We start from the raw sequence: 26959 nt of genomic DNA on the forward strand, positions 1-26959 counted from the left end.
AATATTTTATCAGACACAGAAGACCTAATACTATCCCTGGAAGCCGAAAAAGCATTTGATCGAGCTGTGATTACGTTTGCAACCCTGCGAAATTTCTGCACCGAGTGGCGCTTTCTTAAAATGGTTGAACTGCTCTACCAACGTCCCAGATCATTGGTGGTCATCAATGGTCGCACGTTGGTGGCATTTTCATTATATACTGGCACAAGACAGGGGTGCCCACCGTCACCATTATTGTATCCATTAGCTAATGAACCATTGCCCATCAAAATACACACAGATGATTCACTCGGTGGCAGTACCAGAACAGGCAAAACACTGCGTCTTAATATATGCAGACGATGTGTTACTGTAAAATTTGCTGGAGCAAACCGGAGGTTGAAAATGACCCAGGGGGCTGGGAAAAAGCAGAGCTCCATCAATATGTATGCCAAATCTACCATGAGGGCTCCGACTGCCTCATGGAGCACTACGCCCTCAAATGAAACTGCGGAACAAAGTGAATTTGCTGAAACCCAGTGTACGATGGCCTGCATGCAGGAGGGTTTTTGATCCCTCCATAGAAAGCTGGACGAAATCAATGGCATGATCAGTTTCATCAAGGCACGACTGGAGAAGACAGACCTACGACTTACGAAGGCAGAAAATAGGGTGGGAGTAGTGGAGGATGATGTCTACCTGCTGAAAACTGATATAGCCACCCTGACTAAGCAAGTCCAAAATGCCACCAGGAAGAATGACAAGCTAGAATCCAGATTATGCCGTAATAATATTCAGATAATTGGTGTCCCTGAAAACAAGCTAAATGGCTCTATGTAGGATTTCGCAGAGCAATCCATGCTTGACAAACCCAAGCTGTTGCCACAGTTTGCGATTAAGCTCGTCCACCGATCCATGGCGCCCAAGCGAAAGTCTGGAGCACCACCTCACCCGATTATTAAACTATTGCGACAGAGACGATATCCTGCAGGCTGCCCACGAGAAGGGAGAGCTCTTCGTAAGCTCCAGTAGACGACATATCTGCCCAGACTTTTCCGTATCTGTACAGCAGGAGAGGAAAACATTCTTGGCCGTAAAACGGCTCGGGGAACTGGGCATGAAGTATGCAATGTTATTCCCTGTGAAGCTCCTCATTGAATGTAGTGGCCAAACATATTTCTTTACTATTCCAGAAGAGGCCATGAAATTCCTGTATGAACGCTCCACTGCATCTTGAGGCATCTCTGCCTGCCTCTTGTCCTTAACATGTCTTTCTCAGGCTGCGTAGCATAGTTCTGTGAATTGGGGGTTGCCTGGTCCCTAGGGCGCATCGACCGGATAGATATGGTTGGATCCTACGTATGGTGGGGGTATCGCAAACCATTATTTTCCTGTTGTAGGATACAGGAGAAATATTTCTGTTTAACACTGTTTTTCAATTGCTGTTGCAGGGCTTTGGCTGACAACCGTGCGCTAGCCTCCCCATGCAATGTTGCAGAGTTTAGTTGGGTGGTTATTTTGGGGGGGGAAGATGAGGGTGATGGGCAGGTGAGTTATACTGGGGATACAAATAGCAGGTGGCGGTGACGGAGAAGCACTATTGTATTACAGATAATGTATGGGAGACGACTTGCGACATGCTCCCTTGAGAACTGTTCATATATTGGTGAGAATACATGTATTACTATGTAATGGTGGGTGTACTCGCGTGTATGATTTGAAATGTGCGTGCCTTGGGAACCCGGTTAAACGGCTTACGCTTTATGCGGATGCCACCAAGCCTAACTGTATCCCAGCTTTTCCCAGGGTAGATGCGGTTACTGAGTGAAGATGGACTCAAAATGGATTTAGCACACTGGGGAACATGTTTCTTGATGAAAATTTTATTTCTGATGATAATATCCCTGCACTCATGCAGTATGTCTTCACACTGGCTTCAATATATTGGCATTCGCAAAGAGGGAGGTGGGTGGGTTTACCGCTGGAACCAGAGAACAACTCCATACTTGGTTACATTATGGGTGCTTATGGTTCCCGGGCATGGTTTCTTCTCTGTACTGTTGTCATCATTATCTAAGCCTCGATCTAAATGGGCACTAGACATGAATCTTGATATTACAGATTAAACCTGGGGCAATGTGTGAACAAACTTGAGAGGTTTCGCCTAATAAAATTCTAAATCCTACAGAAATATCATTACACACCGGCGCAACTAAAACTTTTTCCCAAGCAACTGCAGGCTGCTGTCCTTGGTGTGGGGAGGATGACGCTGGGTACTTCCACATGGTGTGGAGTTGTTCTAAGCTAGATGGTTACTCGAAAGATGTTTGTGCTATACTCGCTGACATGACTGGTGGTAGGGTAGATGCTACCCCCCCCCTATGCAATTCCTTTTCCATGATCAGGTGGGGCGAGGGCGTAAACTTGTGACTCTATGCTTCTTTCTTGCGATGTAATGTTTGTTGTTGCACTGGTCAAGGCCCACTATACCATCAACTGACCAATGGCTGTGGGCTGTTGCTTGAGCCAGTGACACTGAAGAACAATGGGCTTCTATACAACCAGTGGGGATCCGCCCAAAGGACATATGGCAACCGTTCAGAACCTACCTGGCACACATACATGATGACCCTCAAACGGAATGAATAAGGTCTACACTTGGTTAGCTGCCACGTTATTCTAGCCCCTTTTTTTAGGGGTTCAGTCATTCACCTATGTATGTCATCGATCTCATTACTCTTTGTTGTCTTAAATGCATTTTCTGTGTATGAACCGGCAGGACAACAGAATGAAAGCAGACCAAATGAGAAGTGCATTGTAGGTTGCAGGGATCAGGTCAAGAGGTGGACTGAAAGACCAGGCGGAGGACTGACGGGCGGATGGCGGAGTGCTGTAGAGTTGGTGGCAGGGTTGGAGCAGAGTACAGGTGAGGTATTTATCAGAGGGGCTGGTGCCAATGTGTGCAGTGTAGTGTGAAGAAGAGGTGTAAAGGTGGGCGAGAGAGAGGGAAAGAGAGGGCGAAGTGTAGGAGGGATTGGAGAGCGATTGAAAGAGGGCACGAACAGGGGGTAGGGTGGATGTGGAGAATGTGCATGACAGTAGTGGGTTTAGTGGTGAGGGCGGAATGAAGCAGGGGTTAAGGTAGTTGCAAGCGATAGGCAGAGAGAGTGGTAAGGTTCGGGCACATGTAGATGGTTTTTTTGTGGGTCGTAGAGATGGGAGAAGAGAGTAGAAGAGGAAAATGAGGGGGAAAGGAGAGTAGAGCAGAGTGTGTGAGAGAATAACTGGGAGACAGTTGGAAGATGACCACATTGAGTGAGACAGGATGGGAAAGGGACTAGTAAGATCAGGGAAGGTGAGCCTGAACCAGAGCATCTAATCTTAACACGTTTTCTATTAAGCCACATTGACAACCCTGGAGATTGTTAGGCATGTTCCTTTAGGTGCTTACTATTTCTAGTTGCAACTTTGGAGAATAGGGAAGCCTGGGCTAGAGAGGTGGGAGGGCGAAAGAGGGATGACCCATAGTGTACCCCCCCACCCCACCCCAGCTCTGGTGCTGAACACTGAGCAATCTGCTCAAATTATCGTTTAACAGTCTGTTTTATAACATTGAACAATCTTCACTGCTTAAGTGGTTTTCAAACTCTTAGACTCTGATTCCTTAAGGCCACCTGTGACCCCACACCCTGAGCAGCCCGCTCTAAAGACCTTGCCTTTATTTTACAGAAGGAGGCACACAGCTATTTCTATTGGTATTCACCAATTTTGTTAATACAAATGGGTTGCTTTTTCCCTGAACTTTCTACTGCATTTTGTTTTACTGCAAATAGGTAGATGGTGGGGTTGTGTTGGGTATATAGAAAGGGGGTGAGCGGCATGCAACAAAGGGAAAGTGGGGGTTCTAACCCGCATTTTGCAGTAAAATGTTGGTTAAATATATTCGGGCAAATAACATAGAACCTGTTTTACTTCATGTTCTATAATACTGGGACATATTCACCCTGCTTTATTTTGTAGACCCAAATACTTCTTTGCTGATGCAGCTTTGGTCCGATTGTTGTTTTCAACACGGTAATAGGGTGGAAATGTGAGAGAAGGATAATTCGTTTGTTCTGTTTTCATCTTTGACATACTTTTTATTTTTATTTGTTTTGCTTTCTTCAATTGGCTGCTACAAGCAGTCAGTAAGGGTAAATCATAACATAAGCCCTGAAATGTCATTGTATTGCCTCACACACACTACCTTATATTGCAGTTTGGTTCTTTTAGCACTATACAAATGGGCTTTTGGTCAATACCTAATCGCCAACTGGTGATTCAACCCTTCTTTTATTTTCCTTTTGTTGTTTTCAGTGGTTTATTTTCCCTATACCACAGTGCTTCATTTCACCAGCTTAATTCATTTGATGGAATTAACATGAACCTTTGTGCGAAGAAAAAGAGCCAAAATAACATTGTGTAGTATGTATTTTCACCACGAGATCTTGTAGTAAATATGTTTGTGTTCTGTGACAGTGGAATTACTGAAGTTCAAAGGCAGTCTTTCTGCAAAAATGCAATCTGTTCTTTTTCCCAAAACAGTAATATTGTAATGGTATTTATTTAGTGCACCCCCCCCCCCAAACTGAATTATCCCATGGCACTCATGAAAGCAGGTATTATTATTCAACTCCATGGTTATCAGTTTATCAACCTATGAAGGAGGAAGAGCAAGTAGGGCCCTGCAGGGATTCAAGCCTGTGACTGCATAGACCTTGTTAAAGCGGAGAATACAATACCTCACCAACCTGTAAAGCATGGCAGTTATTCCAAGCACACTTTGTGTTGTATTTCCTCCGCATGGTATTGCTCAAGGAATGTTTTTTACCCTAAAGTGCTAAATATCAGGCACTCTAGGGGGGGAAAAACTCTTGGTTTGTATGGGCTCTATCAACAATATTCTAATTATGGTTCATAGTATATGTAAATTAGTGCACTATTGAATAACTCCCGATTATTTCATTTGTGGGTAGGACATTTGTGTATGTGAAATGTCTCGGAATGATGCTGGGATTGGCTATTGTCTCATGCCCCGAATACAAGTTCTTTGATAAATGTTCTGCCAATGAAGTAATGTTCCAGGGTAAATGACCCTCTTGGATATCCTGCTTATTACTTGCATCTTCCAGAACATTACACACTGCTTGTAAGAAATGTGTTCAACACTTTATTTGTAACAAACCATTTGTACGGTCCTGGCTTACTGAATTTGTTAATCTAAGAACGGCCTCTGCTCTAAATAGTCTGTATTTATTGATCTTCATTGTTTTTGTTAATTCTACAGCGACAAGAACTTCCAGCCCCTGGGGACTGCAGTGATGGCAGTGACAAGGAAGATGAAGAGCCACAGATTGTGGTCCTGAAGGAGGGAGACCTGACAGCAGAAGAAGTAAAAGAACTAAAGCTGAAGGTTAAGGGTGACTCAAAATCAGGTGAGCGCAGTGCTGTTAAGATGGATTGCTGAACTCTAACCTGGTGGGCAGAGGTTCAGAAGGCCAGCCTTGTTTCTTGGAACAGGGTAACTAGTAACTTGCAAGATAGTTCTTACTTGTACAATGGATGTGAGGGAATTTAACGCTAGCTCAAAGTGGACAATATTTATGGGGGCACAATTTGGCAACCTTAACACTTTTCTCCATATCACACCCTCGAGTTTATTCAATTCCAGTCTCTCAGTCCTGAAATATATGTCTAAGCCATTAGGACCGGAATGACGGTAGATCTATATAATTGTATGAGTGGTATGGTAGAAAAGCAACAGTACTTTTTCAAGGTAGGACATTTGCGCTACTAATTGCTGATCCTTAAACCACAGTGCCTCTTTGTATATTTTGGTTTCCATCGGAAAGCCTAGATGTTTGGTATTGCTCACTACTGGGACGTATTGGCCATCTAGTGACCAGCAAAATGTATTCGATTTGTTTCTGCCACCTTATAAAACCCATTATGCAAGTCTTCTTTGGGTTTTTTGTCAATCCATTTAGTTTTGCATATTCTTCGAACTGGGAGAGCAACCCCTGTAGACCTACCCAAGTTCTAATAGCAATATGTCGTCGGCGTAGGTAATGCAGAAGCAATTCTCTCACTTTTAATTTGGGTGAAATGAAAGCCACTCTCTGTAAATAATCCCACAATTCGCCCATATACCAGTTAAAAAGGCGTGCCGCTAGTACACACCCCTGACCTAGGACTCAGTAGGTACTAATCGGTGCTGAAACATCTCCCTTCTGATTCAGTTTTACTTTGATCACTGTAACCCTTGTGCAGTTCAATAAGCATATCCAAGATGTGTGCTGAAATACCCCAATCTGTGAGCTTCATCCACAGCGTGTCTTCCCCCACTTTACATGCCTGATCAATAAGGGGTTGAATTAGCAGCCCACTTGCATCTGTACCCATCTTGCACCTAAAGCCAGTCTGGAATTAAGAAAGGATTCCCTTATCTCTGCACCACTCTTCCATTTGTTTTAAAGGGCATCTAGCAAATATCTTGCTTTCAATATTCATCAGTGCCATCGATCGATAGTTTATTGGGTCATTACGATTTCCCTTTTTATGTATTGGAACAATTATTGATAGGGCCCAGGCCGAGGGGATCGTTTGATGATAAAGCACATTTCAGAAAAGGATATGCAGCACCTTAGCCCATGCTGCCGCCTCCCGTTTCAGGATTAGGTTGTGCAGTCCATTTGGACCCGGTGTGCGTGAATTTGACCCAGCTTTTATAGATCCCATCTTGTATTACTCTGTTGATGCTGTTCTAACGATATTCCTTCATATAGCTGAGAAGTGCTTTACCCAACTTGCTTCTGAGATGGGATTTAGCACTGCTTTGGCTTGTTGTCCTTTTTTACAAATTACAAGTGACCAGAAATGTTTACTGTTTTTACTCGGCACCGCTTCGAGCATCGATTCACCATCTCTCTGCAATAGGAGACCCTTATTGCTTGTTAGCCCATTTTCTTAAGGCCTGCTTTGCTTTTTACATCGGGCCCTTTTTAGAAGCTTGTCCATCTTGGTTATTTTTATTTTCCGAATCGTGCTTCTCATCTGCCTTTTCCTGACTTGGATCTATTCGTCATACACATGTAGGCATTTGGAGTATCGATGCTCGCTTCTAGGCTGAGCAGTTTCTTTTTCTCCACAAATATCAGAAAGGTCTCTACTTCGGACTCCCTGAATTTTATCTGTAGGGTTGTTGTGACGCAGCAGTCCCTTATCAGATTATTCATCTGCTCCATACCTTTTTTACTCCACCCTAACCTATTTCTTTGGTTATTCACTGCCGGGTTTCTACAATTTGTGGTGTCAGGCTTATGGATCTGTAAGTGGATTTCCAAAGTTACTTTATATGATCACTTACAGGGCTAGTAAGTAATTCAAGTCTTATTAGTAAACATAATAATCCATTCAAAGCCACTGCACAATCTAACCATGTGTTGAGTTCATTCCAATGCCATGTGGGTTTTGCAGGAATATCCCCTGTAGTTTGTTCATTCAAAATTGATAAACCCCAGCCTTCCCAAAAATCTCTCCACCTTGTGCCCTGGGCAACTTGTAATAAGGCACGAGGCGTTTCTCCCCTCCAACCGCCTTCCAAGTCGGCAAACAGTGAGGAGTTAAAATCTCCTACCATTAACATTTCTGAGGCAATATGTTCCATTTTGAAAGCTCCTATTATGTCATCCAAGGCAGCCATCATGACCACCTTGCCACAGTGCATAATGAGCCAATATACATTTAACAACAAAATATGCTTACATAAACAATTTAGGCTCAACTCCACATGGATTCCCAATATGCCGCTGTGTTCGCTCAAGATCATTATCCTTTGAGGCCCACTCGCTGCTTAATAAACTCATATAAATCCCCCCCTCAACCCCCCCCAATGGTCAACCTGATTTGTGTGTGTTTTACAGCCATTTGTTGGAAGCATGAATACCTATCCCACCACAGTTCATCCATTGCACATGTTTCCTGCACACAAACTATTGAGTACACTTTCAAAGAGTCTGTTCCCTTCGTATCGGTCGTCAATTTCCCAAAGCCCCTAATATTTCACGTGACTAAAGAGAGACTTTGTTGCGGGACCTCCAACCCAATTCCATTGGGCTACGGACCCTCCTCCCCATCCCCGCCTAAGCTGGAGGAAAGTACCTTGAATTCTTGCTTGCTGTATTTCTTCCCCTTTTTTGCTGTCTCGATTGGCCTTGGGGGTGTGTCCAGAAGCAGGGATGGCTCAGAGACCACAGGTTGCAGATACAGCCAGACTCTTCATCCAGCCAGTCCTAATTACTTGAGAGTAGCAGACCGTATGTCCTTTAGCATTAGTTTCTAGTAATATGTGCCTTTTTAAACCCAGTCCGAGGAGCAAATCGGGAATAGTTGGATCCCTGCCCACTTTAGGGAGGGAGATGCACCAGGAAAGAGAGGGGCTGGGCAGACTGATTGGGGAAAGCACTGTTTGCAAAAAAAAGAGCAGAGAGGAGGAAAAGGTGCAAAGGGGGTGGTCTTTGGGGAGAGTATCAAGGTTGGAGAGCCTGAAGCGGAGAAATGCAAGTCTTCAAGGTGAGGGGGAAGGGGGCAAAGAAGGTGGCGGAGGAAGGAGAGTACAGGAGTTCAAATTGCTCCCTGGGCTCTAGCGACTGCTGCAGCCCTATTGAATGTTGTAGAATAGTATATATTCCTACTTCTTCACTTTCTTAGTACCTATTTTACAGTTTAGGGGTGGATTGGGTTGCAAAGTGGGTAGAGAAGTTTGTGGAGTAGGATATAAATTCTAAGCCGAGCGACTGGTCCTGAGCATGGCGATACAGCCACAGACATCCGGAATATCTTCTCTGGGGAGTGGAAGGAAAGGGGTATCGCCAGAATCTAGCCTCCCACCACAGTTCTTCAATAGATTCTTAACACGTCCTGTTGTGTGTATATAATCCGCAATTCTGGTCTTACCTGTACATTTTTGCAAATGATAATCAAATGATCTACCAATTGAACGCACCTCGACCCCAATTCAACAGGACCTTTATGGTTCTCTTATGAGTAGAAGCATGGATGAAGACCAGTTGTTTGAAACTCAAGCCTACTGAAACTGAACTTACGATCTACTTCTTCAAAACATTCCAACACAAACCATCTTTGACGAGATGAAATGTGAAGCAACTGGCAGCGAGAGTCAACCTCTCAAGAAAAGCTCTTTTGAGCCCCAAGTTAAATCTATGCTAATAAGCTGATAAAAATATAAGAAATGATTGGATTGTCAGTTTGTAATAATGCGCCTTCTATATAAGAATGTTTTTTATATATATATATTTCTGATGTTTGTTAATCTGCTTAGAATCACATGCTGTGCATCTAGTCCGACATCCAGTGGTCACCGCAGAGTATTGCATCTGTCTTTCCAGAATCGAAAGGGGATGTCGACATGGGCGTGACTGTAAAACTATCCCTAACGTGACGTGTAGTGTACCCAAAATCCCTCCTGCGTTGAGGTCCCTCAGATAGTTTTTTTCCGCCCAGAATACTGGTTGCCTTAAGCGGAGCTTGTGAAGAGACATTGCATTGTCCCCTCGACCCTTCGTCGATTTTGTTTAATTGTGGTTAACTAACATCACCTCCAGCCCTCTTTCGACGGCCCTTCCACATCTCCGTCGAGACCAGATCTTCGATGGATGGTGATTTTCAACGGACGGTGATCCTATCGGCGCTGCCGACCACATGGCCCGGCCTTCGCCGGCCTACACTGTAGGGAGAGTGGGGTCAGGGTGGACATTTCTGTCTCATACTAGAATGCCTTTCCCTTTCTCCCCACTTTCCTTCCGGGTCGTTGTCACTTGTTACGTCCTCAGCTATGGAGAGGACTCCTTTTTAGATTTTGCCCCATCAGTAAAGGCAAATGTCAGTGGAAGGACAAGCACAAGCGGTGTAATCACTGCTTGCCCCTCGAGCAAGATGAAGCTGGTTACGCGGCCTGCAAGCTCCTTTGTCTGAAAACTCTGAAGGAACGCAGGGTTAAAAGGTGGACAGCCTACGGGATGTCGAAGGCTGATTCCTCGCCCGCCGCGGCGGCCGCTGAATGTGATGAGGGTGATGGTGATGACTCGACCTCCGTAGCAGAGGTTGTTGACCAACCCCCGACAGAGCGCCCTCGCTCCATGGCGTCTGTACCCAGCCCCGACAGGCTCTGCTCTGGCCCTGCTTTGGGGGATGTACACCCTGGCGACGCTGACGGACAATTACACGTCACAAAGCACACAACCCTGGCCATTCCTGGAGTAAGTCGAAGAATGCCTCTGCGCCAACGGGGACGACGGCACAGCCGGAGGTCCCCGCCGACCATAAGGGTCGGCAGCCCTCCCCACAGCCGCATGCAGCTCCGCACGATCAACTCCTGGCTGGGAAGATGGTCGCCGAGAGCATCGCAAGGTTCGTCTCCAACGACGCTCGGAAGCGGCTGGCAATTCGCCACAGCCTGTGGAAAGAGTCAAGGAGACGCCGAGACCTAGCGAAGGTGCGACAGGAGCACCGGAACCCTCACCTAGGTCCAAGGTGAGACTCAAAGGCACTACTCCACCCTCTAGCCAAGGTTCCAAGATTTTTTGACCCCCCCAGGAAGAGGAACTGTACACATTTGACCTCACTGAAGACTCAAATGTATGGAAGGAGGGGATAGGCTCGGTCAGTGAAGTTTATATAAACATATTTTAATAATATCGTAAATACAATTGCACATAAAATGTATACAAAAATATGAAAATTCTATAAAATAAAATCTAGATCCTTCCTAAAACAGCAATGTATAATCCATAAGTGAACAAATGTAAAGTTCATCAATAGTGACAAGCCTCGGATTCATATAACAGTCAAACATCTTAGAGGCTGGTAACTATATTTCAATTCATCAGGAAAGATTGAAATGTATCACTTGTTCAAATTTCATCGAGGGGGGAGAAAATACAAATATCACCAAAAAACGGAGCGAATGTTCGCTAATCAAGCAGTACTAATTGACAACTAGAAGTATTTGCCATCTATTTATAATAATGCCCCAGATATCTGATTGAGTAGTTTTGACGAATGGTCTTATCTAGTTCTGCCCTAACCCAAAAACAAAAAATGGGGAGGGAAAGAAACTGATAATCATCTTCATCAGGACAATAACAAGCCCATGTTCAATAATTATTGTACAAACACATATTTCTATATGAAATAGAACTAATTTGAGAGCTTGGTTGAATATAGACAATCGAGTAGTTTTTATCTCTAGTCTTAATCGCATCCACCTATTGTGCATGAGATAAAAGACAAAACAACAAACATTTTTGTTAAAAAAGGAGGAAAAAGACGGACCGAGCCGATCAGCCCCATACCACCAAGTAGAGTTCTAAAATGTATTCAAAGAATCTAAATCGATAAGCAAATAACAGATCCAAAATTAATTGACCTTGTTATATCCAGTGGAGAGTAGAGTCAATCACGCCAACGGCCTCCACTACAACCAACATATAATTGAAGAATATATCTGTGGAGACACAAACGGAATTGGGATTAAACAATCCCTAGTTCCACTAACACACCCCAAGTAATCAATGAGCAACTGGACTGCACTAATGACCCATGTTGAATAACCCCCAACTCCAGATTGTGTCAGTGAAGCATAAGAATGCACTTGGATATCCATGTAAATTGGTTTGGAGATGGCAAATCCATCTTCCATAGTGTGGGAAATCCAATGTAGCTCATCCAGGTTCAGAACCTGATTGAGACAAGAAGAAAAAAAGAAAGGAGGGGAAAGAGACAAATTCATCCTGTCAGTACAATTGATCTTAAACAAATCCAATTAAGAACACAAAACTTGAAGTTCCTATACCCTTGAAAATCTCTCTATATTGCTCATTGAAGAGCAATACCCGTATCTGAGGTCACCAACTAGAGTGTATGGTTACCCATTCAAAGCATCCTCTAGGTTAATCAATTTCAACTAACAGAAACTACACTACACATAGCATTTACAATTGCAGTGGTATTTTCGAATAATAAACCTGTTTGGAGTGACAGTCGCTCCCCAAAGTATCCTGTACACGACAAACTCAAAATAAATGAGGGCCGGTTGCCAAGAACTGAGGTGCGTACACACATTATCGCTTTGCTGCATATACACGTTATCTTAGCAGCGCGAAACTGATGGGCCTCCTTGGAAGTGGCCCGACAACGTGCCCTTGCTTACCTCCAGTCCAAACACCGTTTGCACAAATCTCGCAGGGACAGAAACACCTTGAGCCAACTTGCACTGTGTATAGCTCCAGTATAAGTGAATTTCGAAATTCGCATAATGGGAGCGCAATCAACGACTAGCGCTCACATGACTGCCAATGTGCGTAACATAGAGCTGTGCCTTTCGCGACTCAGTCGAAACAGCATAGACATGGAAAAGGGACTAGAGAGGCCCATATACATTCCTCTACCTTATGAGACAAGGAGCATGAAGCGTAGCTTCACATGACATGAGGCAAGGGGGGCAAAGTCCTAGAAAGAGGACTGACTAAGTCCATTTACACGCCTCCAATACAAAAGGACAATAGCATTGTCGTACAAACAATGCTAACGCGCTCCGTATCAGGCACCAGCATTAGCCACATTGATAATAGCACTGATGCCACTGCGGGCGGGCAAAGTCTCAATGTCCAAGCAGCAAACTAACACTTCCAGTCCCAAATGGCTCTCGCCTAACATTTAAGACTATGACTGAAACCTATAAGGAGAGCGACTTGAGCCGGATAAGGCAGCAATAGCTAGAATCACTAGTCCTAGGGGGTCATTACGAGGTTGGAGATAAGGGATTACCGGCACCGGTAAGGGTGCCGATGCCGGTAATCCCTTACCTCCGTATTCCGAGTTCCCTTTGCGGGTCCTTCCTTAACTCCTGCTTTTAGCAGGAGTAAAGTACGGGACCCGCAAAGGTACCTCAGAGGTAATTACGGTACCGTAATTTACAGTGCCGTAATTACCTCCTTCCCCATTCCCATTGAGCCCTATGGGGCAGAAATGGGAATGGGGAAGGGCAAAAAGGTGAATGGGGAATTACTGGTCACTCCAACCCTGGAATGGACCAGTAATTACTCCATTCACCATGCTGGATTTGGGACGGTTTCAGAGACAACCATGAAGCTAATTACTCCATGGTTAGCTCCAAACCAGGAATGAGGCCCATAGTATCACAATAATAAGGATGCACTAGCCAGCCAATAGGAGTGAATAAATAAGTAACCCACAAAGTTATTGATTAAAGTCAAAGCATAGTGATCCAATAGGGTCACCCAAGAAGGGTCCATGTACCCATAATGCATCACGAATGTAGATCTTACACATGAAGCATAGTATAGGTGTCAAGCTATGTTACACCATGGCCATTCCACACGTTTTTTTGCTTGTCCTTTGGCCATCTTGTCTTTTAGCCTTCCCGGCCTCTGAGGCCAGGTAAATCCTTATATGGACTTCCAGTGCCCGGGAAAGCGTAGGCTTCTGGAGGGCTATGTGTGTTTGCTACCAGAAAGTGAGCTGAAACTGTCTAGTACCAATCCACAAACTGGTGCCAGTGTGTCTGAGTGGTATGCATGGTTTTGCCACCCGTGGTCCTGATTGGGGGTGTGTGTGTGTGTGTGTGTGTGTCTCTGTCAGATCTGTCATTGGCTAGTGGGAGCTGCTGCTGTTACCTGGCTTTTAGGATAAGAGGACCCCTGCACCCACTTGTTCAATTGTTTTGGCGGGTGCCCTAGTTAAAGCGTGGTGCCCCAGTACCCAAAAATGTGTATATAGATCTCCTAAGTTACATTGCAGCCCCCCAAGGCTTTTAATTTTTGAAAAACTGTCATTTTGAAAATCGTGATTTAGTTAGTAAAATGGTTTTAAAACATGTTTTTAAATGATATAAGGGTAGCAAGTGTTATGCCGGATGGGCTACATAAGAACGAAGCTACACCAGAGGTTTTATAGTAAGGCCTACTTTATTTTCTTTCAGTATTCTAACTGCCCTCTCTCCCCTCCTCGCTCCCATGTCATCCCTGTGGTCACGTGCCACCTCTTAAAGAAGTGCCACTTAACATCACTCCCGGACAAATGTCCCAACATCAGCTTAACTTTCCTCTACTAGGCGAGGTGGTGTTCTGATAATCCATCGTGGTCTCTCGATCCTCTCCTCGCCCTTCGGCGGAGCTGGGGCATCTACGTACTCAGTCACATGATGATGAGTTTCTTGTGGGGGTAGCCACAAGTCCTCCCTCACCTCTCGTGGCGGGGGCTCAGGATCCAGCTGCCGAGGTTCTTCCTCTTCTCTTTTAATGAACTTTGAAAACTGTGAACTGTTTCTCGTGATCCTTTTTCTCCCTTTTATGGCGGTGACGTTCATGGGTTGGGGCCCGAAACAGGCATCCTTCTTGGACAGCAGTTGTTGTACCAACACTTCATCGGCTAGCTGGAACTCCTTTTGACCTGGCCCCTCTCCTTATGTCTGTCTCTATTCAAGTTTTCTCTTTCCACTCCTGGTCTGTCCGTATGACTTCAGGGTCACCTTCTTGTTTGGAGAGCAGGTGCTGCACAATGCGAGTGCATACCCCGTAGCGCATCATCAGATCTGCTGGTGTTCAGTTGGTGACCTCATGAGGGGTGTTCCTTTAGTCCCGTAGTAATCGGCACAGAGCCTGATGAGGGTCTGTGCTTTCGATGTGGGCCCTCTGTATTGTTTCCTTGATAGGGGCCATAAATCGCTCGGCCATCCCATTTGTTCGGGGCCACCTTGGGGTGATCATCTGGTGTCTGAACCTCCTATGTTTTGCAAATGAAGTGAACTCGTGTGCACTGAACGGGGGGGGGGTCCATTATCTAATTTGATGGTGTCCGGTATGCCCCATTCACTTAACACTTCTTCAAAAGTTGCCGCCACATGGGTGAATGCAGCCGACGCTATCTTTATTATGGGGAACCTTGAATGTCCATCTATGAACTGGAGAAGGTATTCCCGTTTCCATGGGTCCATAGAAATCGACTGCCACTCTTTCCCAGGGTCTACCAGGAATTAGCATTGGCTGTTTCAAGACCAGCGGATCTGCTCTGGCTCTGCTCTGGCTGTGCATTGGCATGCTGTGCGATTCCTTACCCATCTGTCTACCATGGAGTCCAGAAATGGGAACCACACATGACAGCGGAGTTGACTCTTGGTGTTGTTGGCGCCTCTGTGTCCCTCATGTGCTTTTTTTATTACCTCTGCTCTGAGTGCAGCCGGGATTACTTGCATCCTCTTAGTAGCAATGAGTGATCTTTCACAGCTAGCTCCGTATGTATCTTTGCCAGCCACTCCATGACTTCCTTGCACACCCCTAGGTGGTTCGACACTGCTCGCCGGAAGTCTCTCCATTTGTTATTTTCGGTGAGGCTGATTGCTAGTGCCAAGGAGGGGTCAGTCGCGGAGGCGTTCGCTAACATCTGCTGTGATACTGCCGGCGGGAGTGCATTAGAGGCCACATAGTTTATGTACTCCGTGTCACCTGCTCTGGATGTGGGTTTTCCTGCCGGGTGGAAAGACAGTCTGCTGGGTTGTTTTCACCCCCGGCTCTGTGGCTGATGTTGAAATCATACTCTTACAATTTAATGCCCCACTGTTCTATTCCCGGGGGCATTTTGGTGTGGGGGTTGCCGCATAAAGACAGTAGGGTCTGGTGATCGGTGACAAGGGAAAACGTTTTCCCTATTATGAAGTTGTGAAAATGCTCACAGACCCACACCGCTGCCAGGCTTTCTTACTCCACCTGGGAATAAGCCAACTCTGGTGGTCCTAGGGGTCGGCTTGCGTAGGCAACTATGTGCCTGGGGTGAGTGCGTTCTCTGCTGGTTTGGGCTAGAATAGCTCACCGACCTATTGGGCTTGCGTCTACAACAGTTTCGGTGTGCCAGGCAGGGTCGAAGTATGCCAGACGGCGGGCCTCCCATAGCAACGTTTTAATAGTGTCGAATGCCTCCTGGCATTCGTATGACCATTCTAATTCTTTGTCCTTCTGTAATAGCCACCTAGGGGGTTCTGTGATTGAGGCATAGTGGGGATATAACGGGCACAGTACCCTACCATACCCAGAAATTAGCGGATATCTGCCACTTGACTGGGTTCTTGAAGATTGTAGATGGTGTGGACCTTTTCAGTGTCCTGCGTCATGCCGTCTGCGGAGAAAATGTGTCCAAAACGAATCGGCTTTGTTTTGCTGAATCAGCATTTCTCAATGTTAAGGGTTAAGCCTGCCTCTTGGATGGCATTGCAGGTGGCTATCAGTGCTTCGTTATGTTCATCACAGGTTTGGCCAAATACCAGAATGTCCTCACTATAGTTCAGTGCACCTCGTACCTGCCTGATGACTTGTCTTATTGCCTCCTGGAAGCTCTCAGCCGCCAACGAGATGCCAATTTTGAGGCGTCTGTAGCGAAATAGGCCATCATGGGTGGCGAAGGTGGTAATGCCTCTTGAGTTGGGATGTAGCTCCATTTGGTGATAGCTCTGATTAAGATCTAGCTTCGAAACCAGTATGGCTATATTCAGTTGCACTATCATGTCCTTGAACCGGGGACCTGGGTGACGCTCTCTCTGGATGGCAGTGTTGGCCATGCGCATGTCCGTGCATAATCTCAGGCGTCCTCCTTCCTTGGGCACGATCAGCAGGGGAGAGACCCACAGGGTCGGGCCGGTTGCTGGTTCGATGATGCCTGCATCGAGTAGTTGATTGAGCTCTTCTGACACAGCTGCTTGCAGGTGAAATCAAACCCTCCTGGGATGTTGCTGGACGGGTCGTACATTCTCTTCCACGTGCAGTTTGATTGGGGAGACTTTTAGTTTGCCCAGCCCTTTGCAAAGGAGCAGGAATTTTGTCATGATTGTCTCTTTAGTGATGGGGCTTGCCATTTGAGGGTCTCCTTGCAGCATGTAGACGTGCTCCTCCAATTTGCAATATGGTGCTGTGGTTTGTATAACATCCCCTTCATGAAAGTTGATGTCTATAAGTCCTAGGCAAGACGCAGTGTGATCGCTTAATAGGCACTGACCCTTTGTGGGGCTTCGTATGACATGGATGGCTGTTGCAATAGTGAGCCCATTGTGCATGAAGTATCTCTTGAACTGGCCAATGGAGTGGAGGGGTCAGTCTGCCCCCCCCCTACCCCCCACACTGGTAGATTCTAGCCACTGACTTTGTTAGGTGTGGGCAATCGGGTAGCTGTAGGAACTCCCGTTCCCCCATAATATTGACGGTTGCGCTTGAGTCCACCAGGAAGCGGAACTGTCTGTCCCCCGATGTTGATGGGAATGCTGGGCGCCTCTTTTGCTTCTCTGTCAAGTATCAGGTTGACCTACTCATCCTGTGTGTATTGGTCATATTCGTCCCTTCCTGCGAAGTTCCTTGTGAATGCTGTCGATCATGCCACTGGTGTGGCTGGGGTGGTCAATCGTATTCATCTCCTACGACCGAGCTTTGGTCATACAAGTCGGGTTCTTGGGGGGTAGTCTTCTGGGTTATATTCCTCAATGGCTCTAACATAGTGTCTTTGCCCTTGTTGGTATTGTCTGGGCTGCTGGAAGGTCGTCTGGTTGTTTCGGCTGTACATCAACTGGTGAGTTTGTGGTGGCATTCTCAGTGTGGGGAACGGTCTTCCTTCTCTGCAAATGGATTGGAAGTGTCAGTCTCGGCCGCAGTTTCCACACCCCTGAGAGAGGGCTGGGCACGTCCCTGAATGGGGGGCAACACCATTCCGCACCTGTAGCACTGCCTTTGCATTCTGGGGTTGCCCAGGTTTCCCTTCTCTTGTGGTGATGTCCCCTTGTGCGGAGACTGTTAAATGGCCGCGATCACTACAGATTTGTCATGCTTAGTGATACTGCATCCAGAAATGGACGCCGCCTGCGCATCCACCCTTTCAATTATGCGTGCCATTTCACTAACTCAATCAATGTGAGCATTTCTTTTTTAGTAACTGCTTCTTTAGCGGGTGCGATGGGCATCCCTATTTACTCGTATTGCCTCATCTAGTGAGAATGCATGAAACTGACAGTGAGCCCCCTTGACTCTCAAGCGAGTGATGAACTCTTCCACTGTTTCCTCACTCCGCTGCGTACATTGATTGACGATGTACCGTTCGTAATCACGATTGGGCTCTATTCCTAACATCCTGTTAAGTGCTGTTATTAAGGATGCGTAGTCTGTCTGTTCTTCTGTCTGTTCTTCTGGCGGGATGATTTTGACTAGTGTTTTTATTTCGCTCCCAGCGACATTAATGAACATGTTTTTCAAATTTGGAGACTTCTCCTCACCAGCTGCTTTTATAAAATTGTCAGTCATGTAGCCATTCAACCCATCTAGGGCCCTTGTCCACCTGTGGCGTCATGAGACGTCATGAGAGACGGTGGTGGACTTTGTCCTTTCCACGCGCTTTGTCCTTTCCACCCACCCCATCCATCTCATGCACTTGATTCATCTGTTTGATTTGTTCCGTTCATTCCCTGCACTCTGTCATTCTATGCCATCTATCAGTTCCATGCACTCTATTTATTCCGTGCATTCCATCCTTTCCATCCTCTCGTCCACTTCGTTCATCTTGTCCATTTCATTTATTTCATCCATTTCCTTAATTTCATCCACTTCACTGCTTTCATCCGATTTATTCCTTTCATCCTTTTCACTTTTTTCATCAACTTCACTCGTTCTAGTCAGTTTATCCAATTTAATTTACATTAGCGGTTTTTAGTTTTCGATTTCTCACTCCGATCATGATGCTGGATTGTTATTTATGATGTAGCAGCTTAGGGCTAAGGTCATTGATTGCTGTTATCCAGTTTGAGTTGTCGATTTTAGGGGAAGAGCCATGTTTTTAGTAATTTGCGGAAAGAGATGAGCTCCTCAGTGAGTCGGATGTGGGGTGGAAGTGCGTTCCACAGAGTGGGGGGCCAGGGCTGAGAATGATGATCCACCTAACCTGATTGAGTTGGTTTTTGGTATGACTAGGAGGCCGGCAGAGCTTGATCTTAGAGCGCGTGGAGGATGGTAGGGTTTTAGTTTGTCTTGAAGATATTGAGGACCGGTTTTGTGCATTGCTCGGTGAGAGATGCATATGGTTTTGAAGGTCACCCTTCATGCAACCGGAAGCCAGTGCAGAGTTTTGAGGGCTGGGGAGATGTGATTTCTTGGGCCAGGTGCTAGTGGCAGTTTGGCTGCAGCATTTTGTGCTCTTTGTAGTTTAGTCAAGTGGTACGTGTGGACTCTGAGGTAGAGGGGGTTAGCATAGTCCAGTCTTGACATAACAATTGATTGGACCGCGAAGAGTTGGGAAAGGAGAGGTATGGAAAAATGCACCGAAGAGTTTTAAGGTGGTAGTGGCAGGACTTAGAGACGTTGTTGACTTGGAGCGAGAGGGTTATGTCTGAGTCTAGGGTGCATCCAAGGTTTTTTACTGAATTTGAGGGTGTCGGGGAATTGCCCATGGCAGATGGCCAGGGTAGCGGGTGTCGAAGAAGTTCGGTGTTGCCACATATCATGATTTCAGTTTTGGAGGGGTTTAGCAAGAGGTGGTTTGTGGTCATCCAGTGATCTATGTCGAGGAGGCAGGAAGCGAGTTTTAGGATTAGTTGTGTCATCAGCGTAGTTGTAGCACAGGATATTATGCGAGCAGATTATTCGTGGGAGGGTGGACATATAGAGGTTCAACAGGAGGGCTAAAAGGCATGCTCCTTGTGGAACTCCGGAGTACACTGGTCGAGCGTGGGAAGCATAGGCAGAGAGTAGGGTTATTTGGTTCCTATTGTTGAGGAAAGATGCTAACCATTTGAGAGCGTTTCCACGGATTCCCAGCGAGTGGAGGCGGTCAAGGAGGATTGAGTTGTTGATTGTGTCGAAGGTGGTGGATAGGTCAAGAAGGATTAGTGCGGCGCATCCTGCAGAATCTGCAGTGTTTTTAAGGTCATCCCAGATTGAGGTTAGGGTAGTTTTTGGGCTCGAGAGGGTCGAGGGAAGTTTTTATTGGAAGAGGCTTGACAAGAAACAGTTTTGAATGCATCAGGAAAAATTCCTGAGGAGAGGGAGTAGTTTATGATGGTTCTTGTGTGTTCTCCTGCGCAAAAGGCCATGGCGAGCTGATGGTTTGCAAGAGGGGGTGAGTGGGATTAGTGAGGTGTTGAGCCACGAGTCAAAGGCGTTGGAGGCTAGGTGTTCATTGGGTGTGCGGGTAGGGGGTGGAGACTGAAGGAGTGCATCCGCTAGGTCGGGAAGGATTTTTAGTTTCTTCCAGCATTTGCGTAGATTCGGAGGTTCTGGTTCGGGTAAGGGGAGCGGGTTGGGTGAGCGAATGGCGAAAGAAACAATGAAGTGATCGGACCAGATGATAGGGGTGACACAGTTTAGATGTATCAGGTTGTGGGAGCTGAAGATGGCATCAAGGGTGTGTCCTTTATAGTGAGTCGGGCGCCTTTTTATGTGGGTTTGGAGGTTAACCGCGTCTAGGCCGTCGACCAGAGAGTGGGTCATCGGGTTGGTGGGGATGTATAGCCATATGTTGAAATCTCCTAGAAGGGTGAGGGTGGGATGGTTTAGTTGGAGGGTAGCAATAAAGTCACAGATGTTGTTTGAGAATTGTCCATCATAGCCAGGGGGTCTGTAGATGATTAGGAAGCTGTGGGAGAACGAAGGGGGGGGATAGTTTTACAAGGAGAGATTCGCAGGACGGAATGGATGGCTGGTTGTGGATGATTGAGGCGTAGAAGTGAGACTTTAAGGCGATTGCTATTCCTCCTCCTCTAGAGGGACGGTTCAGTGGGATGAGGGAGTAGTCTGGGGGGGAAGGCTTCATTGGCGATAGGGGCGAAGTCGTCAGAGAGCCAGGTTTCTGTGATAAAGACCCGGTCCGGTTTGTCGGAGGCGAGGAAGTCCAAGATGCTGTGTCTGTTTTTTGCTACAGATCGGGCATTAAAAAGGATGCAATTTACTTGGGTACAGGAGGATGATGAGGGAGTGGCAGAGGTGGGGGTGGGAAGGGAGAGAGTGGAGATTGAGGAGAGAGGGGGGTGGTTGGTGGTCGATGGGAAGAGTAGGCGGACAGTTGAGTTGGTGAGTTTGGGGCGGAGGGGTTGGACTGGAGTGACGGGTTGATTGGATTTGGGTAAGGGGATTTGAAGGCTGGGTGTGGGAGGTTAGGAGTTTAATTAGTGGTCGGTGAGAATTTGAGGGAGAGGGGTTTGAGGCAGGGTGAGGCAGGGGGGAGGGTGGTGATGATCGAGATTGGGAGGATGAGGTTGTGGGTCGAGACAGGAGTGGCGATGAGTACTGAGAGATTGAGGGAGACCAGGTTTGTTTCCTCTTCAGTGTTTTTGTTGCGGTTGGTGTGTGCGGGAGCGTAGGGGGGTCGAAGGGGGAGAGGTAAGTGGCAACTGTTCTTGCCAGGGCGAGGCGTGCAATTTTTAGGGAGGGGGTGGTGGAGCGGGGGTGGCTGGTTGCGGGGCTGGGTGTGCTTGGGAGGCTAGGCGGTCCGTTAGTTGTGGGAGCGGGGGGAGCGGGTATGATGATACTAGGCGACTGGGTGGAGGGGATGGGAGGAGCAGTGGTCTTAGGATGGTTGGCTCGCCAGCGTGCCCCTCTGGCTTGGTGTTTGGATAGGGGAAGGGTAGAGGATGTGGTGGAAGGCGGGATGGCTTGGGGAAGGGGTTGATTGGAGGGCAGGCGGGCGCGAGGGGGGGGTCATTTTCGGCAGACCTTGGTGGGTTGGGTGGACTCATGGTTTGGATTAGTTTGAACTGTGTTATAGTTGGCGTTGGATGATTTCGTTCAAACCTTCCCACTTCAACTATACCACCTGATGTTAATTGTTCACACTCTCTATGATTAACTGTACTACAGCTGTTCCACAGCGATTATTCGCACTTTCTAACTTCAACTGTAGCACCAGGTGGGATTATTCAGTTTCTAAATTCAACTATACCACAGGGTGAGATTATTCAGTTTCTAAATTCAACTATACCACTGGGTCAGATAATTCACAGGTTCTAAGTTCAACTATATTACAGGGTTATATTCTTCACAGTTTTTAAGTACAACTATACGACAGGGTGAGATTATTCACAGTTTTCGAGTTCAACCATACCATAGGGTGAGATTATTCAGTTTTTGAGTTCAACCATACCATAGGGTGGGATTATTGGTAGTTTTCAAATTCAACTATACCATAGGGTTAGATTATTCACGGTTTCTAAATTCAACTATATCACAATTTCTATTTAGACTTTCTAAATGCTACTAAACCACAGATATGCTATTCGGCATAAACATGCTATTAGGTGGACTTTCTGAATTCTGCTAAGCGACAGTTATGTATTCGGCAGACTTTATGAATGAAACTACACCACAGATATGCTTTTAGGCAGACTTTCTAAATGCAATTAAACCACTGATATGCTATTCGGCAGACGTTCTAAATGCAACTACGCCACAGATAAGCTATTAGGTAGACTTAATGAATGCACTAGACCACAGATATGCTTTTAGACAGACTTTCAAATGCAGCTACACCACAGATAAGCTATTAGGTAGACTTAATGAATGCACTAGACCACAGATATGCTTTTAGACAGACTTTCAAATGCAGCTACACCACAGATATGCTATTAGGCAGACTTTATGAATGCAACTACCACTGATGTGCTATTAGGCAGATTTTCTAAATGCAACTACACCACAGATATGCTATTAGGCAGACTTTATGAATGCAAGTACCACTGATATGCTATTAGGCAGATTTTTTAAATGCAACTACACCACAGATATGCCATTAGGCAGACTTTCTGAATGCAACTATACCACAGATAAGCTATTAGGCAGACTTTCTGAATGCAATGAATTGTAATGCTACGTTTGTGGTCATTTGGAGTAGAGGTGCCACCTTCCTTTAAAATTCATCTCTGCACCTGGCCGTGTCAATCTGATTTACAATGCAGATTTTTGTTTTTTGGTTTAATGTTGCATGACTGTTGATTGGCTGGGTTCCTGGATTAAAGACTAGGATCCTGAGGCAAAACACCAGTCGACCACTGGAACAGAGGAAGACGACCAGAGACGCCTTCAGCACCTTCCAGCAACCAGAGAAGCCTGCTGAAGTGACTGCTGCTATCCTGCTCCTGTTTGCAAATCGACAGGGAAGCTCCAAAGAGGACGACTTCCTGCCTTGGACTGGTGGGCATAATTGGTCCTAAGACGACCTTCAATTCAAGCGATCCCATGACGAGATGCAACCTTCCCAGGCTGCAAACTGCCAATACCCTGGGACCTCGAGCCTGAGTGCCGTGCATCATCTTGCCACAAATAAATCCTCCCAAAACTTTGGTGGACTTCTGCCAGACCTCCGGAGACGAGATTTCCCTCCTCCAAGTCCCCTCACCAGAGTCAGGACTGAGCATGTGAGAAGAATCGATTGGATGAGAACCGTTCTACATTGGTGTCTGTGAAAAAGTACCAAAACCACAGAGCTGCGTGAAGCACGAAGAAACCTTGCTGCTGCAAAATCCATTCCAGAGTCCCTCCTTTCATTGCCATGGAACAGGAGACCGTGTCCACTGTGGCTGCATCAAGAAAGCGCTCAGCTTCAACTTCATCACTCCTAAGGTACTGTGGGACTCTGGGTAATACTTACCTTGAGTCATTCTGTTGCTCCTTTGTTACTGCGGATGCTTGTGTTCTCGTGCAGAAGGGATGTAACCTAGCAGTTCTGGCTGGCCGGCCCCTTTTGGGGTGGGACCAAGCCTGATCTGCATATGGGCTTTCCCCTTATGTAATGGCTTCGCAGGCTGAAAAACGATTGTCTGGAGGGTTGCCCAGAGCTGTGCCCGTGGTTATGATGTATTCAAAATCTTTCAGCCATCAACTTGTAATTTTGCTTTGAAAGAAGGGATTCATGTTTACGTCCTCTGCACTTACTGTTCTTTTGTGTGACTGGCTGCTGTGTTTTGAGCACAGGGAAGCACTGTGTTGTATTGGGAACACAAAATGGTATTGTGGCCATTGATGCCATCTGTGCCAACCACTTCTTTTAAAGTTTAAAAGTTGACTTGATTACCATGATGACCTTTTCTTTAATAAAGTAAATTGCAGAATTCATATGTTGGTTTGTTAGTAATTCAGAAGCCAATACTTTTATAATCCAATCCCTTTGTCAGTTAAGGGCAATGTTGTATTTCTTCTTTCTTTGGTCATTGTCAGTTAGAGGTGTTAGGACAGTTTTTCTGAAGTACTAAGGACTTGGTAAAGCCATTCAACTGAGACAGTAAAAGACTCCACTCTTAGTATAAACTGTACCACCTGAGTTCATGCTAATTTTAAATGTAACATTGATGTTACAAGGACAAACTTGGCTTTAATAGCTGCTGGCAGTGAACCGTTTTATTAATTCGGTGCACCTTTACTTTGGGCTGTTTGCACAGCCCCGGTAAAAGCACCCATGGGTGCTCATTTTACCAAAATGGCCCCTGTCTTGTTTATTTGCCATTTTAGTGTTCCTTGTCCTTTCTTGTTCCTTCCCCATACCTCCTGGGCGGGAAAATTCCTTTATGTGATTTGTATCTTCGGCCCAGGCTCCAGAGTGTCTGTGAAGGCAGAAAGCGAGGGAGGAGTCCACAACTCTGCATCCCTTTGTCTTATAGCCTAGTGCGAGATTCCAGTTAAAACTGGAAGGCTGGCTTTGCCTAGAGCCTTCCCTGTGATCCTTGCTGCAAAAGTCCTTACAGATCCTGAAGTCGTCCTGCTGCAAAATCTTCTTCTGCGCTGAGGTACTGTGCTGGCTTGGATATTTACTTACATTAAGTCTCTTGCGATTCCTGTGTAGTTTTGAGGTGTTTTCTGTGATTGGGAATCCTCTTGTCCAGTGCACCCAGGCCCCTGCTGGAATCCTCCTAGGGTGTCTTCTGTGATGCCCCTGGACCCTCAACTAACTCTAAAAGTAAAGTTCTAACAGTCTTTCTTAGGAACTCTGACTAATTAAGAACCTATCCTGGCCTGCCTGTTGGACATCAGACCCTAGTGACGCCCCCTTCTGCCACTGAGAACACTCACGCTCCAAGAATAAGGGAAAGACTTCTAAGGATTGGGCCTTTTGCCTAGAAAAGAGAAGACTTGTTTACAAGTTACTTACTTGCAAAAGAAGTTGGTTTGGTAACTGTAACTCTGAGAGTGAACAGTTACAAAAGTTATTACTTGCCTTTCTGAAAAGTATATGCAACATCTTTCTTTCCGTAGAAACTGTTTCGCCATTCTGACAGAAAGTAGATGTAAGCTTATATTACTCGCCTTTGATCTGATTATGCCTCTTCCCAAAAGTAATGCTGTTGGTTTAACTTCACTATTCCTGTTAGGGTAAATGTTTGAGTGTCCCAAACTGGGTCTTGCTTCCCCTGACTTGCTCTTAGCCTGTCCAGAATAAGTCTACATAAGGTGTTACCTACCTAGAATAACCTTGAGTCATTCATAAAGAGTAACATTGGGGTTTGCTTTCCCTGGTCTGTTTTAGACTGACACAATAAGAGTCTTCTGTTTATACCTGCCATTAAGTTGCTGATACCTCCTCTATGAAGTGTATAGGTTTTACTTACCTTGAGTATAACTGCGTTATCCTAAAATAAGTTCGTTATTGCTTTCCTTAGTCTGTGAACTGAAAAGCAACTGTAATTGAATATTACACCCCAAGTTCTAACTCCCCTAGAATAACTGTTATCCTGAATCAGAGTTATAGGTTTATACTGTTCCTACAATCTGTGTTTCACTATATCAGAAAAGTATATTGTCCAGTTGATATTACTATGTGATATCTTGCCGAGCGTCACGGTACAACTGATGAGGTCTACTACTTTGGTATTACTGAAAGTAATCTAAGAGTAACTATTGGTTTTGACTTCGCTAGAACTCGTGTTAGGTGTTCCAAAAAAGAGATGCTTTGGTCTGTCTACCTTCAAGCATAGTGTTGAGTTTTCCTGTACATAATGTGTTTATATGATCTGTGATAGTACTCATTTCCCCCAAGATTTATCTGGGCCTACTTGTATTTAAATAAACAATTTATTTTTACAATACTTTGGGCCTCATTCACGGAATGTTTTCTTATGCGATTGCGCAGTTATAAAACGCTTCTGTGAATCGGGCTCATAGTGGTTGTGGTTCTTTGGACCATTTGTATTACAGTTACTCTGTATTGATTCTACAGCCCCCTCTCCCTCCTAAAATAAGCCTGTCTACGCTACCCTGAACTCGGGTGGTACAGCCTTTTACTAAGAGTGGAGTCTTGTACTGCCTCAGTTAAATGGTTTTACTAAGCCCTTTGTTGCACTTCAGAAAAACTGTCCTAACGGTGTTGCATACTAATCAACTGATTCAGTTGGCAAATTGAATTAAACATGTACCTTAGCACAACACTAGTAGTATGTGCTGTTTTAAATAACATCATTATTTCCATTGTCTTTCCAAAAATGCTGCAAAATCTTTTGCAGAACTCTCCATGTAAGTGAGGTTATAGCTCTCTAGAATGCAGACACATCTTATTGTGCTTTCTGAGGCAATACACTGACGTTTATTCTCTGAGGACGTGCTTGAAAAAAGTTTTGTTTGTATTAGTGGTATTCCCCACTTTGCTATGCAAAGTTAATCCTTGAAAATATATCTATGCTCGGGGATCTGTAAAACCTAATGTACCAAAATGTAGCAAATATACTTGATCACATGTCCTCATAGGAAGCTTGAGTAGGTAAAGACCCCCCCAAGGGACGGGCAGGGAGTGACCAGAACCCTCTATCACAATCCTTGCAAACCAAGGTCAGGGAACACTCCAGCATCAGCCAGGTAGACCTACCACAAGAGTAACACAGAGGAAAACTGCCACTCCTCAACAT

General features: G+C 45.6%; 1 protein-coding gene across 1 annotated transcript in view; it reads left to right on the forward strand.

Annotated features, from left to right (window-relative positions):
* The window catches only part of KIAA1143 (KIAA1143 ortholog), a 47946-nt gene that overhangs the window by 19629 nt on the left and 1358 nt on the right, over positions 1 to 26959 (forward strand). The window contains exon 2 of the mRNA XM_069648270.1: positions 5306 to 5453. Within this exon, the coding sequence (XP_069504371.1) occupies positions 5306 to 5453 (148 nt within the window). The remainder of the gene's footprint in view (positions 1 to 5305; positions 5454 to 26959) is intronic.

This window comes from Ambystoma mexicanum, chromosome 2q, assembly GCF_040938575.1.
Source record: "Ambystoma mexicanum isolate Mex_15411 chromosome 2q, UKY_AmexF1_1, whole genome shotgun sequence".
In the NCBI taxonomy this organism is placed as follows: Eukaryota; Metazoa; Chordata; class Amphibia; order Caudata; family Ambystomatidae; genus Ambystoma; species Ambystoma mexicanum.